Source organism: Sesamum indicum, linkage group LG6 (assembly GCF_000512975.1).
Source record: "Sesamum indicum cultivar Zhongzhi No. 13 linkage group LG6, S_indicum_v1.0, whole genome shotgun sequence".
NCBI classification, from domain to species: Eukaryota; Viridiplantae; Streptophyta; class Magnoliopsida; order Lamiales; family Pedaliaceae; genus Sesamum; species Sesamum indicum.
Window position 1 is genome coordinate 19,150,712 of NC_026150.1, and position 12,929 is coordinate 19,163,640.

The 12,929-nt window shown below is 34.8% G+C and overlaps 2 protein-coding genes across 2 annotated transcripts; one reads left to right on the forward strand and one right to left on the reverse strand.

The window, feature by feature from the left end:
- LOC105165136 lies at positions 4,662–7,709 on the forward strand. Its single transcript, XM_011084031.2, has 3 exons — positions 4,662–5,390; positions 5,631–5,798; positions 5,903–7,709. The coding sequence occupies exons 1-3, from the start codon at positions 4,842–4,844 to the stop codon at positions 7,637–7,639; spliced, it is 2,454 nt and encodes an 817-aa protein (XP_011082333.1). The 5' UTR covers positions 4,662–4,841; the 3' UTR covers positions 7,640–7,709.
- LOC105165125 lies at positions 9,559–12,428 on the reverse strand. Its single transcript, XM_011084019.2, has 3 exons — positions 11,899–12,428; positions 10,945–11,130; positions 9,559–9,957 (listed from the first exon to the last, which is right to left on the reverse strand). The coding sequence occupies exons 1-3, from the start codon at positions 11,959–11,961 to the stop codon at positions 9,748–9,750; spliced, it is 459 nt and encodes a 152-aa protein (XP_011082321.1). The 5' UTR covers positions 11,962–12,428; the 3' UTR covers positions 9,559–9,747.

The window sequence follows — 12,929 nt, forward strand, 5'->3', positions numbered from 1 at the left end:
CTCGCTTTTATTTAAAAAAAAATTCAAATTCACTCTTAAACTCATTTATTCAATCCAAAATTAAGCGGGTTCGGCTCAGGGTTCATGTTTCCAGCCTCGATCGCCTTTCTTAATTAAAATTAGTCACACAATGAACACATTATACTTGTTATATAATCAATATACAATTTAAAAAAAACAATCAATTATACAACAATCACAATATTACTGAATTATACAATTAACTTTACAGAATTTTGGTAGTTTGCGGTGGAAAATTGTTGAGATATTTAGTTGATTCGATTCTTTTCAGTTGTGGAGTAAATGTAGATGACCAAATTGAGTCAATGTGGTGAAACTTGAGCACATATGGCATATACTTTCAGGTACATATCACAGCTGCTTCATCAATTTCAGGCAGCACTGATTCTTGATTCTGAATCGGAATCCACTAGCAATAAAGATGTGGCCTCCCAGCAATTCTCACGCCAAACTACTGCTTAAACCCACACAAAAACACACTACTGACCGTTTTGGGATCCTGAATATTCAAATGGCTCCACTCACCTAATATTTCTTTCCTTGCAAGAATATTACAAATTGCATCATCACTTCATGTTCTTGGCCTTTCGAGCTCCCAACAAATTACTCACATTACATCATCTCCCATTACCAAAAAGATTAAGAAAAAGAAATGTTCCGTAAATTGTAATTTTAGTCCCGTAATAATTATTAATTATTAATATATATATCTTATTGTATTTTTTGTTTTAGCTGGTTTTTGTCATTTATAATGATCTAGTATATATGTTTTATGCTCGATGTTACATGTATACACTATAAAGTCGTTTCAGTTGTATATTTAAGAAAATATTTTAATATATATATATATGTGTGTGAAAAAGAGAATGAAATTTATACTTTTTAATGCTTTTTTTTAAAAAAAATTAAGAAAAATAAAATTGAGTTGGATCCACATCAAATTAGGTAGAGTGATGGGACAGGTCCATAAGAAGAAATAAGAGAATGTGGTTAGTGATGGTGTTGGGGTATCCTAATTTGCACACATCATATATAAACAAGAACAATAACAATGTTGAAATGAAATGCTCAAACAAAACCTTTTTTCATGTCGCGTTTGTGCTTCAAAATGGGTTGTGACACAGGTTGAAATACTTGGCACTACCATTTTTCCCTTTTTTCTTTTCTATTCCTTGTCTTTTTCCTTCTTCTTTCTTTTTTTCTTTTTTAGGTGGGGGGGGGGGGGGGGGGAGGGGGAGGGGGCTGAGGTAGGGTACTTATAAAAAATACGACAATTCTTTCATTAAAACTTGGACGACACCAGCTAAAAAATTATATAAATTTTTAACTTTATCCATCATTTAATATTTTTAAATAATATTTTTATACTTATAAGAGAGTAAATGTAATATATATAAAGTCAAAGAGGTGTAACCGCAATCAAATATTATTTCTGAATTATAGTAATTGGACAAAAAGTAGTTGTTTATGAATAAAAAGTTTTGTCATTTTGTTGTTCATTTTTTACTTCTTATATATGGAAAAATGTGAATACCATTGTTGCATATATTTTTTGAAGACACTAGATGAAATACTTGAACATGAGATTTTCAAGAAATAGATACAATATTGACATTAATGTCACAATATACATAGGAAGTAAAAGCAAAAGAAAAACAAAAAGTGGCTAGTTTTTTCATTTATCTACGACTATTTTTGTCTATCCAATGGCTATTGATACCTCATAAATCATTTTTTCTAAAGCCCAAAATAAAGAAGTGGACTCCCACTAATCAACACAGCAGGCCTGACCCTGGTAGTTCATGGCAAGGTATTAAATTCACAACCTGTATACTTATATTAATCTGACAGGGCCCAAAACGATTCTAATACAGCAAGATAACCTAACAAACAATGGGGATTTTGCGTCATACATAATTCTAATATTTTCGGACGCATCATACTGAAAAATTTCTAATAAACTCCACCTAGATCCGCAATGGCAACCTATCAACAACAGATAAAATCTCAGTCCGTTTTTTTAGTTAGCTGACACATATAACTTTCAAATGATGTATTATATGTTGTAAGTAACTTTTGAATTCTGCTCCCAATCGACCTATATATAGAAGCCATCATGTAGCTACAACAAGAACTTGTTCTCATTCACACTTCTACACTCTTTAATAGCAAGGCTACTAGTTCCCTACTCAATTTTTTCACTCTAATCATATTTTCACTTATACTTCAACATTTCACTATTTTACTCTAATTAACACACTATATTTTTACGTTAATTTAAGTTTTGCCAATCTTTGATTCAGGCAATCAATTACTGACTTAAGTATTGAATTTTCATAAAGATCTTTCTACTGTTATTGGATTCCGGATACCCATCACCTATTGGTAGCAATATTTTATCACAATATATTCTTTTTGACTTTATAAATATTATATTTATCTTCTTCTAAGTATAACAATATTACAGGGTAGTGTAGAACGAAAGGATGAAATTGAAAATTTATATATTTTTCACTAACGTCAGTATTTTTTGTTCAAATCTGAATAAAAAAGGAGCAAGTACAAATGAATTTTTTTATAACAGATATCAGTGTATTAAAGAAACGTACAATTTCATATCTAACTAGGGAAAATAAATAAGAAAGTAAATTTGTACTTATATTTTGCTCAAAATTGGGTGGTTAATTAATGTTAGGGTCAAAAGTGATGTAATTGTAGGTGAAATTGATGGTAGTCTTGACAATTCTAATGATGTAAGCGTTTCGGTGGTATTTATGGAAGCAGTGTCAATTTCTGACATATAGATTGATAACGATAAGTGATATATATATATATATATATATATAATGGATTGAATTTTCTATACTAAAATTTTATTTTATTCGATGTATACATATTATGTATATAAAAAAAATTTAAATTAAGTACACGATATTTTTTTTATGTACATACTATATGTATATTGAATGGAAACAAAAATAAAAAATAATTGACGACAAAAAATTGAATTGGATATATATACATATATCTATATATAGAGAGAGGAAATAAGGGCGAAAATGGTTGGAGTTTGTAGACTTATCCACTTAGCAAAGGTATCCACAACATTTTTAACGTTTGAATAAGTATGCCCAATTCAAGGATAGATGTACCACATACTCTCAACATGCACCCCTATTTGACGTTCTAACCTCAAATATTGTATTATATATATATATATAAATACAAAATATTCTTTTTAATATATTGAAAATGGGAATATATATCATACACCTGTGTATACATCAAGTATAGTTACAAGATTTAGTATAATCTGTATTAAAAAATAAATAAAAATTACTCATTAATACAAACTTACAACCGCTTCCCGAAAAATCTTGTAAAAATCAAGAAACAGTCAGGCAATTCTTACGCTCTATATTGATCACATGACAAATGTATTACGTACGCTCATCATATAATATAATTGAAAATTTAGTCTGAACTAAAATTTCGTTCCCCCACAACTCTTACTTTTCACTTCTGTACCACACCCAAGTTTTGCTTTTAGCTTCAATGAAAAATCAAACCGATGAACTCTTTATAATTCTTTAATTACATGAACAAAACCTTTATTATTTAAAGGAGATTTAGCCAAAATTTTAAGGTGGAAGAGATTGGAATTGGTATATTTAAAATAGGGAGAAGGGCAGCTTTTGGATTCAGTTGTGCGTAATATAAAGAAATTGAGGGACTTTATGGCGTGGGATCCCACAATATAAGGTCAGAGAAGAGCTGCTGCTGCTGCTGCTGCTGTTAGTTTCCCTCGAAACCCTCCTACACTTCTTTTATAACTTTCTTTATTGTCAGCTGAGACAAAGTGGGTAGATGAGGATCATATGTCACTATGTTCATCTTTGCATATGTATATATAAATATTTATCCATTATTAAATTTGATTGAGATAAATTATTTAAATTGCAAGTTAATATGTTGTTTTTTTTTTTAATATACAAAGATGCGTAGAGAGAAACGAAAGTAAAGTGCATGCGTCGGAGTGTTTGGGTGTTATCGTTTGAATTTTTGAGGCAGGACTTCAAATCGGTGAAGTGAGTTTTGGGATGAAAAGGCGATCTTTTTGGGCTCGCGTGGATTAGGGGTTTCGGAGAATACTGATTGCTTGCACGACATCGGCCTTTGTGTCTCGTCTGGATGGAGGTACTCAACACAGGGTTGATGGACGTTTTCTTTATCCTCCCGGCTTTCAAGACAAAAAGTATTGTTTCTGTTTGATTTTTATAAATTTCACTTATAATATGATTGATATACGTATTTTTTACTGTAAATTAATCATAATGTAAGTTTAATACACTGATATTCAATAATCTTGATAAATATAGAGAGAGAGGGACAAAGAGATGCTCCACGAAAGAAATCCATGGCAAGGCTTTATGGTATGCTTACATAAGCTATAAGCGCACTTATCACAGCACCGATATATGCAGTCTGCTTTCTGCCTTTTTTCATTTCCCATTGTCAAACATTTGATATGAAATCCCATTATATATATATATATGTCTAAACCAAGCAACCTCTGCTTTAACCAACTTCTTGCATTATAATAATTAGTATCATCCCATTTCTTCGACAACTTTCGCCACATCCGAATTTGACCCTTTGTCCTCTTCAAAGATCACAATTACTCTCATCCCTCTTCGTACATAAACCCCCTACCTACATCTCCCTTCCAACCTCAACTTCCATCTCAAGATTTTCTTGCTTTTGCTGATCTCTAGCTAGCTAAGTCTCACTGATCAAATCCAGGTTTTGGATTCAAGAAGATGGACACCACCCCACAAATCCAATCCGACCGGGCCAGAGCCATCTGGCGACGCTGCCTTGCCTCCGCCTTCCGCACCGCCCTGGCATGCACCATAGTCGGCGGCCTCACCCTTTTCGGCCCGGAGTTTATCACCCGCCAGGTTGCATTCCCAGCGTTTTCATACGTGACGGTGATTCTTGTAGTCACTGATGCCACATTAGGCGACACTTTGCGGGGGTGCTGGCTGGCGTTGTATGCCACCGTGCAAGGCGTTTGTCCGGCTATACTCAGCCTGTGGCTGATAGGTCCGGCCCGGCTTACCAACAGCACCACCGCGGTAGTGGTGGCGATCAGTGCTTTCGTGGTGGTGCTCCCTGAAAACACTCACTTGATATCGAAACGAATAGCACTTGGCCAGATTGTTATCGTGTATGTCATAGCATTTATCAACGGTGCAAAGACGGAGCCCATCATGCATCCAGTCCATGTGGCGGCGAGCACCGCCGTCGGCGTGGTGGCTTGTGTTCTGGCCCTCTTGTTACCCTACCCGAGCCTGGCCTGTCTTGAGGTAATCAAACGACGTGCATGGACATTAAGGCTTATAGTTTTCAAAGTGTGAGTTAGGAAAAAGCTGCATGAAGTTTGCATGTATAAACCCTATTCAGGACCATCACAAAACAACGTTGTAGTTGATAATTACGACAAAACAACTAACTAGTTATCAATAATTTGCTATTCGATGTCCGAATCTTGACATGATTCTCGTCCTGGGACTTACATTGGAAGTTATTGTCTTTGTGAAATTTAGGTGAGAGAAAACTGCAAATTGTACATTGAGAATGCATCTGAGAGGCTAAAGCTGCTTGTGAAGGCATTCTCTGCGGAAGACAAGACATTGCCAAAGGCATTGATCTCTCAGGCAAAGTCCTTGAACAACACAGGAAATAAACTTCTCCAAAGGATTAAATCTAAACAAGTAAGGAAATATATATACATGAAGTGATCATTAATTCTTACACTAATTAAGTGTGTGTAATTAAGAACACAAATGCTAACTTGACAGTGAAATTCTTTGAGCAGGAAAGCATGCAGTGGGAGATAATTCCAGGGAAGTTTCTGAAATCCTACAAGAAGAATCCAGGAGAAACATTGCAAGGACTTGAGACAATCTTGAGAGGAATGGAGAATGCTGTAGAAAATTGCTCTGAATTCCCAGTTGGGATACTGAACTCTGAGCTGAAAAATGACTTAACCAATCTACAGGAAAAAATTCTGAATCAAGTAAAGAGCATGGCCCTGGAAAACTCAATTCTTCCACAATCAGACATAGAAAAGGAGAATAAGTTCTTCCAAACACTTCAAACTAACACCACCCCGTTAATAAGCTGGAAAGATCTACCTTCTATGTTCTTCATATTCTGTTTGAAACTGATCCTCCAAGCCAAATCGTCAGCCCCCACTACTTCACCAGACACTGCTAATTCTGCCAAACAAGCCGCAAATGACTCACAGAAAAAGAAAGGGCTGTTCTTGTCAAAGTTATGGAGCAACAGCCCCATTACAATTAGCAGGAGGAGACTAATGCCAGCTCTCAGATGCTCGCTTTCCTTGGGATTCGCCATCCTGTTTGGATTGATATATAGCAAGGAAAACGGGTTCTGGTCGGGGCTTCCAGTTGCTATAAGCCTTGCATCAGCAAGAGAGGCAACTTTCAAAGTTGCAAATATTAAGGCCCAGGGGACAGTTCTTGGAACTGTGTATGGAGTAATAGGCTGCTTCATCTTCGAGAAATATGTGAAAATAAGGTTCATTTCACTCCTTCCATGGTTCATTTTCAGTAGCTTCCTGAGGCAGAGCAGAATGTATGGTCAGGCTGGTGGGATTTCTGCAGTGATAGGTGCGGTGCTGATCTTGGGCAGGAAGAATTTCGGCACACCAAAAGATTTTGCCATAGCCCGGATAGTGGAGACCTTCATTGGATTATCTTGTTCCATAATGGTGGACATTCTGCTGCAGCCTAAAAGGGCTGCCGTCCTGGCTAAAGTCCAACTCTCCAAGACTCTCCAATCGTTGCACGAATCTGTCAGTTCGATAACGATTGGCTCCTCCAGCAGATTCATCTTGGAAGAAAGGCTAAAACAGCTGAAATCCCATGTAACTGAGCTTGGAAAATTCATTGAGGAAGCTGAGGTGGAGCCCAATTTCTGGTTCTTACCTTTCCATAGTGCTTGCTATAGTAAGCTAAAGTTGTCACTATCAAGAATGGTGGATTTCTTGCTTTTTGTGAGCCATGCACTTAGATTCCTAGAACAAGAATCACAAAAGCTGGACACTAAAAGCTGGAAAGAGGCTGCTGATAAACTGGAAACTGACCTCAAGCTGATGAGAGATGAGGTTTGCTCTGGGATAAAATGCTTTGAGGAGGTCAATTTGATCAAGTCACTCGCAACGGTCGAAAGGGAGTATGAGAAGAGGAAAAGCTCCATTGATCTCGAAATGGGAAAATCAGGGAAGCTTTGTGTGATCCAATGCTCCTCAGGATCAGATGATAATGATGATGAGATCAAGAAGAGCAGGAATTCTGTTCTTCAAGATTTGAATGAACTTGTTGATGTGGAGAGAGATGGTGAAGAGGCGATGAAGAATGAAGTGATTTTGAGTGTGAGTGCAGTGGTTTTCTGCATGGATGGAGTATTGAAAGAGAGCAAAGAGATTGGGAAGGCCATCAAAGAACTTGTACAGTGGGAGAATCCTTCAACTCAAGTGGACTTGAATGTAATTTTATGTAAATTACGTGCCTTAGAGAAAAGTGTATAACAATTTAAATCAGTGAAGCTTGACTAATTTAAAATAATTATTTTTTTGATAAAATTACAATTTTGGTACCACAAATTTAGGATTCCTTGCAATATTGATACCATATTTTAAAAAATAATTTAAAAAAATTATGGTAAGGAAATATCTATAATTGGTATTTCTGTTAAAAATTTAACGAAAAGCGCACGTGACTATTAAATCAAGCGCCTTCACGTGAATATTAAGGGCGAGGAGACAAAAATGTATATTAAAAAAAAAAATGAAAAAATGCAATTTTGGTAAAACAACCCCTCACCCCCTGTCATGGGTGCACAACATACATTGATTTAAATTTTTTTTTTTTTAATCTTTTTGATTAGATAATTATACCCTTTACCATAAATTGTTTTTATAGTTTTTTTTTTTTTTTTATCATAAACACACGTGTTCTTACCGTTAGCAATTTAAAGACTACCAAAATTCAAACCAACACTATTTTGTAGCACCTTTTCAAGCTATTTTTCAAATAATAATACCAATATTACTGGAGATCCTAAACCGTGGTATCAATTTTTCAAAAGGCCCTAAATTATGGTATCAAAATTATAATCTTCTCTTTTTATTTTTAACCTCCCCCCACCCTCACTCCCGCCGCTGGTGCGCACGCGTGCGCATGTGCACTCATGTGAAGGCGTTTGATTTTGTGTGTGGTCTTACTGATAGATTTCTAACTAGAATAACAAAGTTATAATGATGTCGCTATTATAGTATATTTTCAAGCTATATTATAAATTATTGTACTAATATTACAAAGGTCCCTAAATTGTGGTACCAAAATTACAATTTTTTCAGTATAAAAAATGAACTCATTTGTGTAATTATTTTTGCAGATTAACATTAATGCATTTATAATTGGAGAGCACCTTTTGGTGTTCAATTTTTTTGGTCTGTTATTTTTTTATTTTTTAAATTATTCAACTGTTTTCTTTGTGTTTTTTTTTTCTTTTTTCAACTTTCAAGTATTTCTCTCCCTCGCTTTCTTTCCAATAATTACTTACAATCTCTATTTTTTTAATATTTTATATTTATTTAACTAAAAAATATAATTTATAAAAGTAAGAATTATATTATTTATATTTTAAATTAGTTGGACACACATTTGGGTGCGCCAAACACACTAGTATGTAATTAAAAGCTAATAGAATAGCTAACTTACTTTCTTATATAAATAAAATTTATTTTAGTATTAAGTTATTTTTTTATTCTTTATAAGTATCATTTTTATAAGTCACTTATTTGATACTGTTCATACAAACTTTTGATATATATATATATACTCTAAATGAGAGCCTCATTAAGCTTACAAATTTTAATATTCTATTCTTAAATCTCAAAAGAAAAGATCCTTTTTAGAAATTTTAGACGTACAGTATTTAAAAAAAAAAAATTAGCGTAGACCCTTTTAAAAATATAAAATTATAATTAAATCCCATTTAAAAATATGAAATTACATTTTTTCACAAAAACTTTTGAATTTATACTTTCAGCATCTTTGATAATTCTTCGTCTATACTCACTTTATTAGGGTTTATACGAAAAAGAAATTTGACGTCAATAAAAGTTTACATAAACTTTTAATGCTACTCCTCGTTCAACATTTCGGATAATTTATTGAAAACTCGAGTTTGCTTGATTTATTCCCTACCCACAAAGCGAATCAATCTAAACTGCAAGAAAACAAAACAATCACTCCACATAATGCGAGAATTATTTCTACATCACTTCTAAGCAAAGAAAAGCTACTCTTTTCCCCCATTAATTCTACCAACCCCACACCAAATTCAGGTGTACTGTAGGGAATAATCTACAGACTTGGAGAATACGCATGAAACATGAATCTAGTATAGAATACCAAAACTGGTCGAATCAAACAAACAAACAAACAAAACCTCTGGAAATATGCAAGTGTGTGGTAACGAAATTTCTCATTCACAAATACATGAATTTGTGGAACTCATTACAATATAAGAACGAAACGAGGCTACAAAGGGGTAAATTGAACATTGTCGTGCCTTTATACAGCTATAACGCAAAAAAGAAATTCGAAAAGTGTGATTTTTATTGTAAGTTTATATTCCAGATGCATTGCACTCATCGAGTAGTTTCAGGATGTTGTGTTCCGGGGCGCTAATTGATGGCAGAATGACTCGGTTGGAAGGTGGCCGAGGTTTTCTTCCAAGAGTCTCGGGTTCTGCTGCTGGGGTTTGCTCCTGCATGATTGGCGTATCAGCCCTCCTTTGCACGCCTGATGACACTCTCTCCTTCCATATTCTTCCATCCTGAGGATCCAAGAAATGAAAATTAGATACTGAAATAGACAGCATCTTCAATCGAGTTTCATGCATCGTCTGAGGGAAGTTCATGCCAGCAACAACCGGAGGAGGAATTCAACATCAAAGAACGACATGTTCTACAACAAATTATGATATATGACTCAATTAAGTTAACAAGATCATAGAATAGTTATACAGAAGGCAATGGAGCAAAAAGGATAAACATGGTGCCCTTTTCACTCTCCCTTTATAGTCTCTCATGTCAGCAAGATGGTGATAGGTTGGCAGGATCAACAAACAAATACCTAACTTATGATTTAAAACAAGACCATAGACAGCGACCGGACAGGGACTAATGTATGACTCCATATTCTGGAACAATATATTAATTTGTATGACTTGATTAACAAAAAATCAAAGAATTGTTTGTCATACAGTGAAAGCACTGAAGCAAAAAGGATAAACATGGTGTCCATCAATATATATATATATATATACACCTCCTCCATCACCCTAGTTCTTGATATCGCAATGGAGATACCTAATTTACAGCAGAAGCGACTCTTATTGGATTTTCATAACAACAATTACTATACAATAATAAACAATTTTTGTTGCTCTTCTTTCAACCACAACTGAAGAAGAATGCGTCCAGAATTGAAGTATTATTCGTTTTTAAAGTAATAGCTTGTAATCATCGAACTACAACAAAAAGACAGAACCTAGGATGTGCTGATTACAATTAGGCTATGAATCACAAGAACAAGAAGTATTCAAGACCCAAACATCCAGAAACGAGACCTCTGTATACAGAGTTGCAAGAATAAGTATAAAGCAGAAAAGAGAGATGGAGCACACACCAAAACTATAAAACCTAAATGTAGTGAAGCAAGAAACCTCACAGAAGAATCAGCAACCAAAAATGAACAAGCTTTTAGAGCTGAAAATGGGATTCTTTGGTTTACAGTTCTCGTTGTAGATATTAAAACTTACATTGAGAATTGAAGGCTCTGGTAATGGACATTGGATTGGTTGATCATTGTCAAGAGGCTCAGTCGGGCGTTCAACCGGCTTAAACTCGACAGCAATTTCGATTCCATGGGTGGCATTAGATGCAGTTGCAGTTAAACCTGCTGTGGCAGTTGCCTCTGTGCTAGGAGGCAGTACTTCCCTCTCATCCTGTACGCCAAGAGAATACACCATAAGCACATAAGCAAGTTGAGTATCAAGTTCAGCATCAGGACAGAATCTCCAGAAGTCATTAATCGAATCAATCGTGAGATATATCCTTAAATGGTGAAAAGGGGTCCAATGGAACAATCACACAATCAAGCCATCATTAGATCAATATTAATGTCGTGTATACACGTCAATTTTGCGTCCCATATGATGTCATGTCTGACAATCAATACATAGATATAGTCAGAACCTAACAGCACAATCAAGTGCAAAAGGACATCATCAAAGAGAGAGCAAAATAAGAAGACATCATGTGGGATGCTAACAATCACTTGATTAAAAACTACTTAACAACTCGTGGAATAAGCTGGAGAAGCCAGTTAGAATTGCAAGAACAAACAGCCCAGTACAAATCCCAAAAACCCCAACTTTAACATGATAAACAGTTGAGTATGCAAGAACCAAGAATCCCACAAGCTATAAGAGCTTCAACTTAAATCTTGAATCAGAGATCCGAGGAACACTTCAATTTAAGTCAAACAACAGCCCAGTACAATTCGAAAAATCCCAACTTTCCAACACAACTGCAAGAAACATAAAACAACAACAAGCCCAACCTGGAAAGACCCAAATCAATAGATTCATCAGAACACACATATAAACATTTAAATCACTATTAGAACATACATAAGAACTCAGAAATCTATCTCAAAAGAACAAAGTTATAAGCACAGAACACACACATACAGAAGCAGAGATAGTACTCACGAGGGCACTCTGAGTCCGACGATGACTACCCCTGACCGAAAATCTTGAGAAAATTCCGACCATATTTTAGCTCCCCCAAAAAGAAGAACTCACACCAAAAGGGCTGCGTCCTGATCTCTTGGACTTTCAAAAGACTTCAGTTTCTCTCACCATAACGTAGAGAGAGAGAGAGAGAGGAAGGAAGATGATAAGTCTCTTGGCTTGTAGTTTGGTTTTCTGTTGGGATTCCCTTTGTCTTCTCCATTAAATATAAACTTGCAAAGCCAAATTTATTACACATGCACAGTTACATACATGCTACATAAATGGGGTAAATCAAAATCAAATTGTAGCTTATTGAGTGGTGCTAGATTACAGATAGGTGGTGGGTGGAGTTAGATATTGTAGTGGTTGAAGAATACAAAAACAAATCAAGAAATGGAAAAATCAGAGGATTGGTAATAAGGGCCTTTGAAAAATTAAATATACTACTATATTATCATTAGAAAATAAGAGAGAGAGAGAGAGAGAGAGAGGTGAGATGCCATGTGCAGTGTATTTGTGTAACAAGAAGACTTTTTCCAGGTTTGATTATTATCGTTGAAAGTTATAAATTTAAATTTGTTTGTTGGGACAAGTTGATAATGGACATAGCACATGGTCTATTCCTTTGTGTCTAGAACAAGAAGGAGAGAGAGATTGTCTGTTTAGTGTTAGAATTAAAAAACATAAAATTAGGCACAAAGATTTTATGAAAGTATGAGAGATCGGAATCAAAAATCAAGGGAATATAATAAAATGTCTTTAGAGGGAAAGAATTTTTTTTTTCAATTGATTTAGAATTATAAAATTAAAATTATTGGTGATTGCTTATAAAGAGGAAAAGTTTAATGCTTTATGTGAAAAATAAAGAGGGTGGAGTAAGGAAAGAATAGATACGGACTTCTTTGAGTATAATTTATTATTACAATAAAAGTGATAAATGGAGTTTGTACTTTTATTATTCCTTTATTTCGTGTGTGGGAATGAATAAGGTATTGAATTGTATTTGA

Excerpts from the sequence above, each read along its gene's own strand:
- LOC105165125 (XM_011084019.2), bottom strand. The coding sequence starts at position 11,961 with ATGGTCGGAATTTTCTCAAGATTTTCGGTCAGGGGTAGTCATCGTCGG. Across the intron at positions 11,131-11,898 it reads GTCGGACTCAGAGTGCCCTC|GATGAGAGGGAAGTACTGCC; the intron begins GTGAGTACTATC and ends CTTGGCGTACAG. Across the intron at positions 9,958-10,944 it reads CAGAGCCTTCAATTCTCAAT|GATGGAAGAATATGGAAGGA; the intron begins GTAAGTTTTAAT and ends TTGGATCCTCAG.
- LOC105165136 (XM_011084031.2), top strand. The coding sequence starts at position 4,842 with ATGGACACCACCCCACAAATCCAATCCGACCGGGCCAGAGCCATCTGG. Across the intron at positions 5,391-5,630 it reads CGAGCCTGGCCTGTCTTGAG|GTGAGAGAAAACTGCAAATT; the intron begins GTAATCAAACGA and ends TGTGAAATTTAG. Across the intron at positions 5,799-5,902 it reads AAAGGATTAAATCTAAACAA|GAAAGCATGCAGTGGGAGAT; the intron begins GTAAGGAAATAT and ends TTCTTTGAGCAG.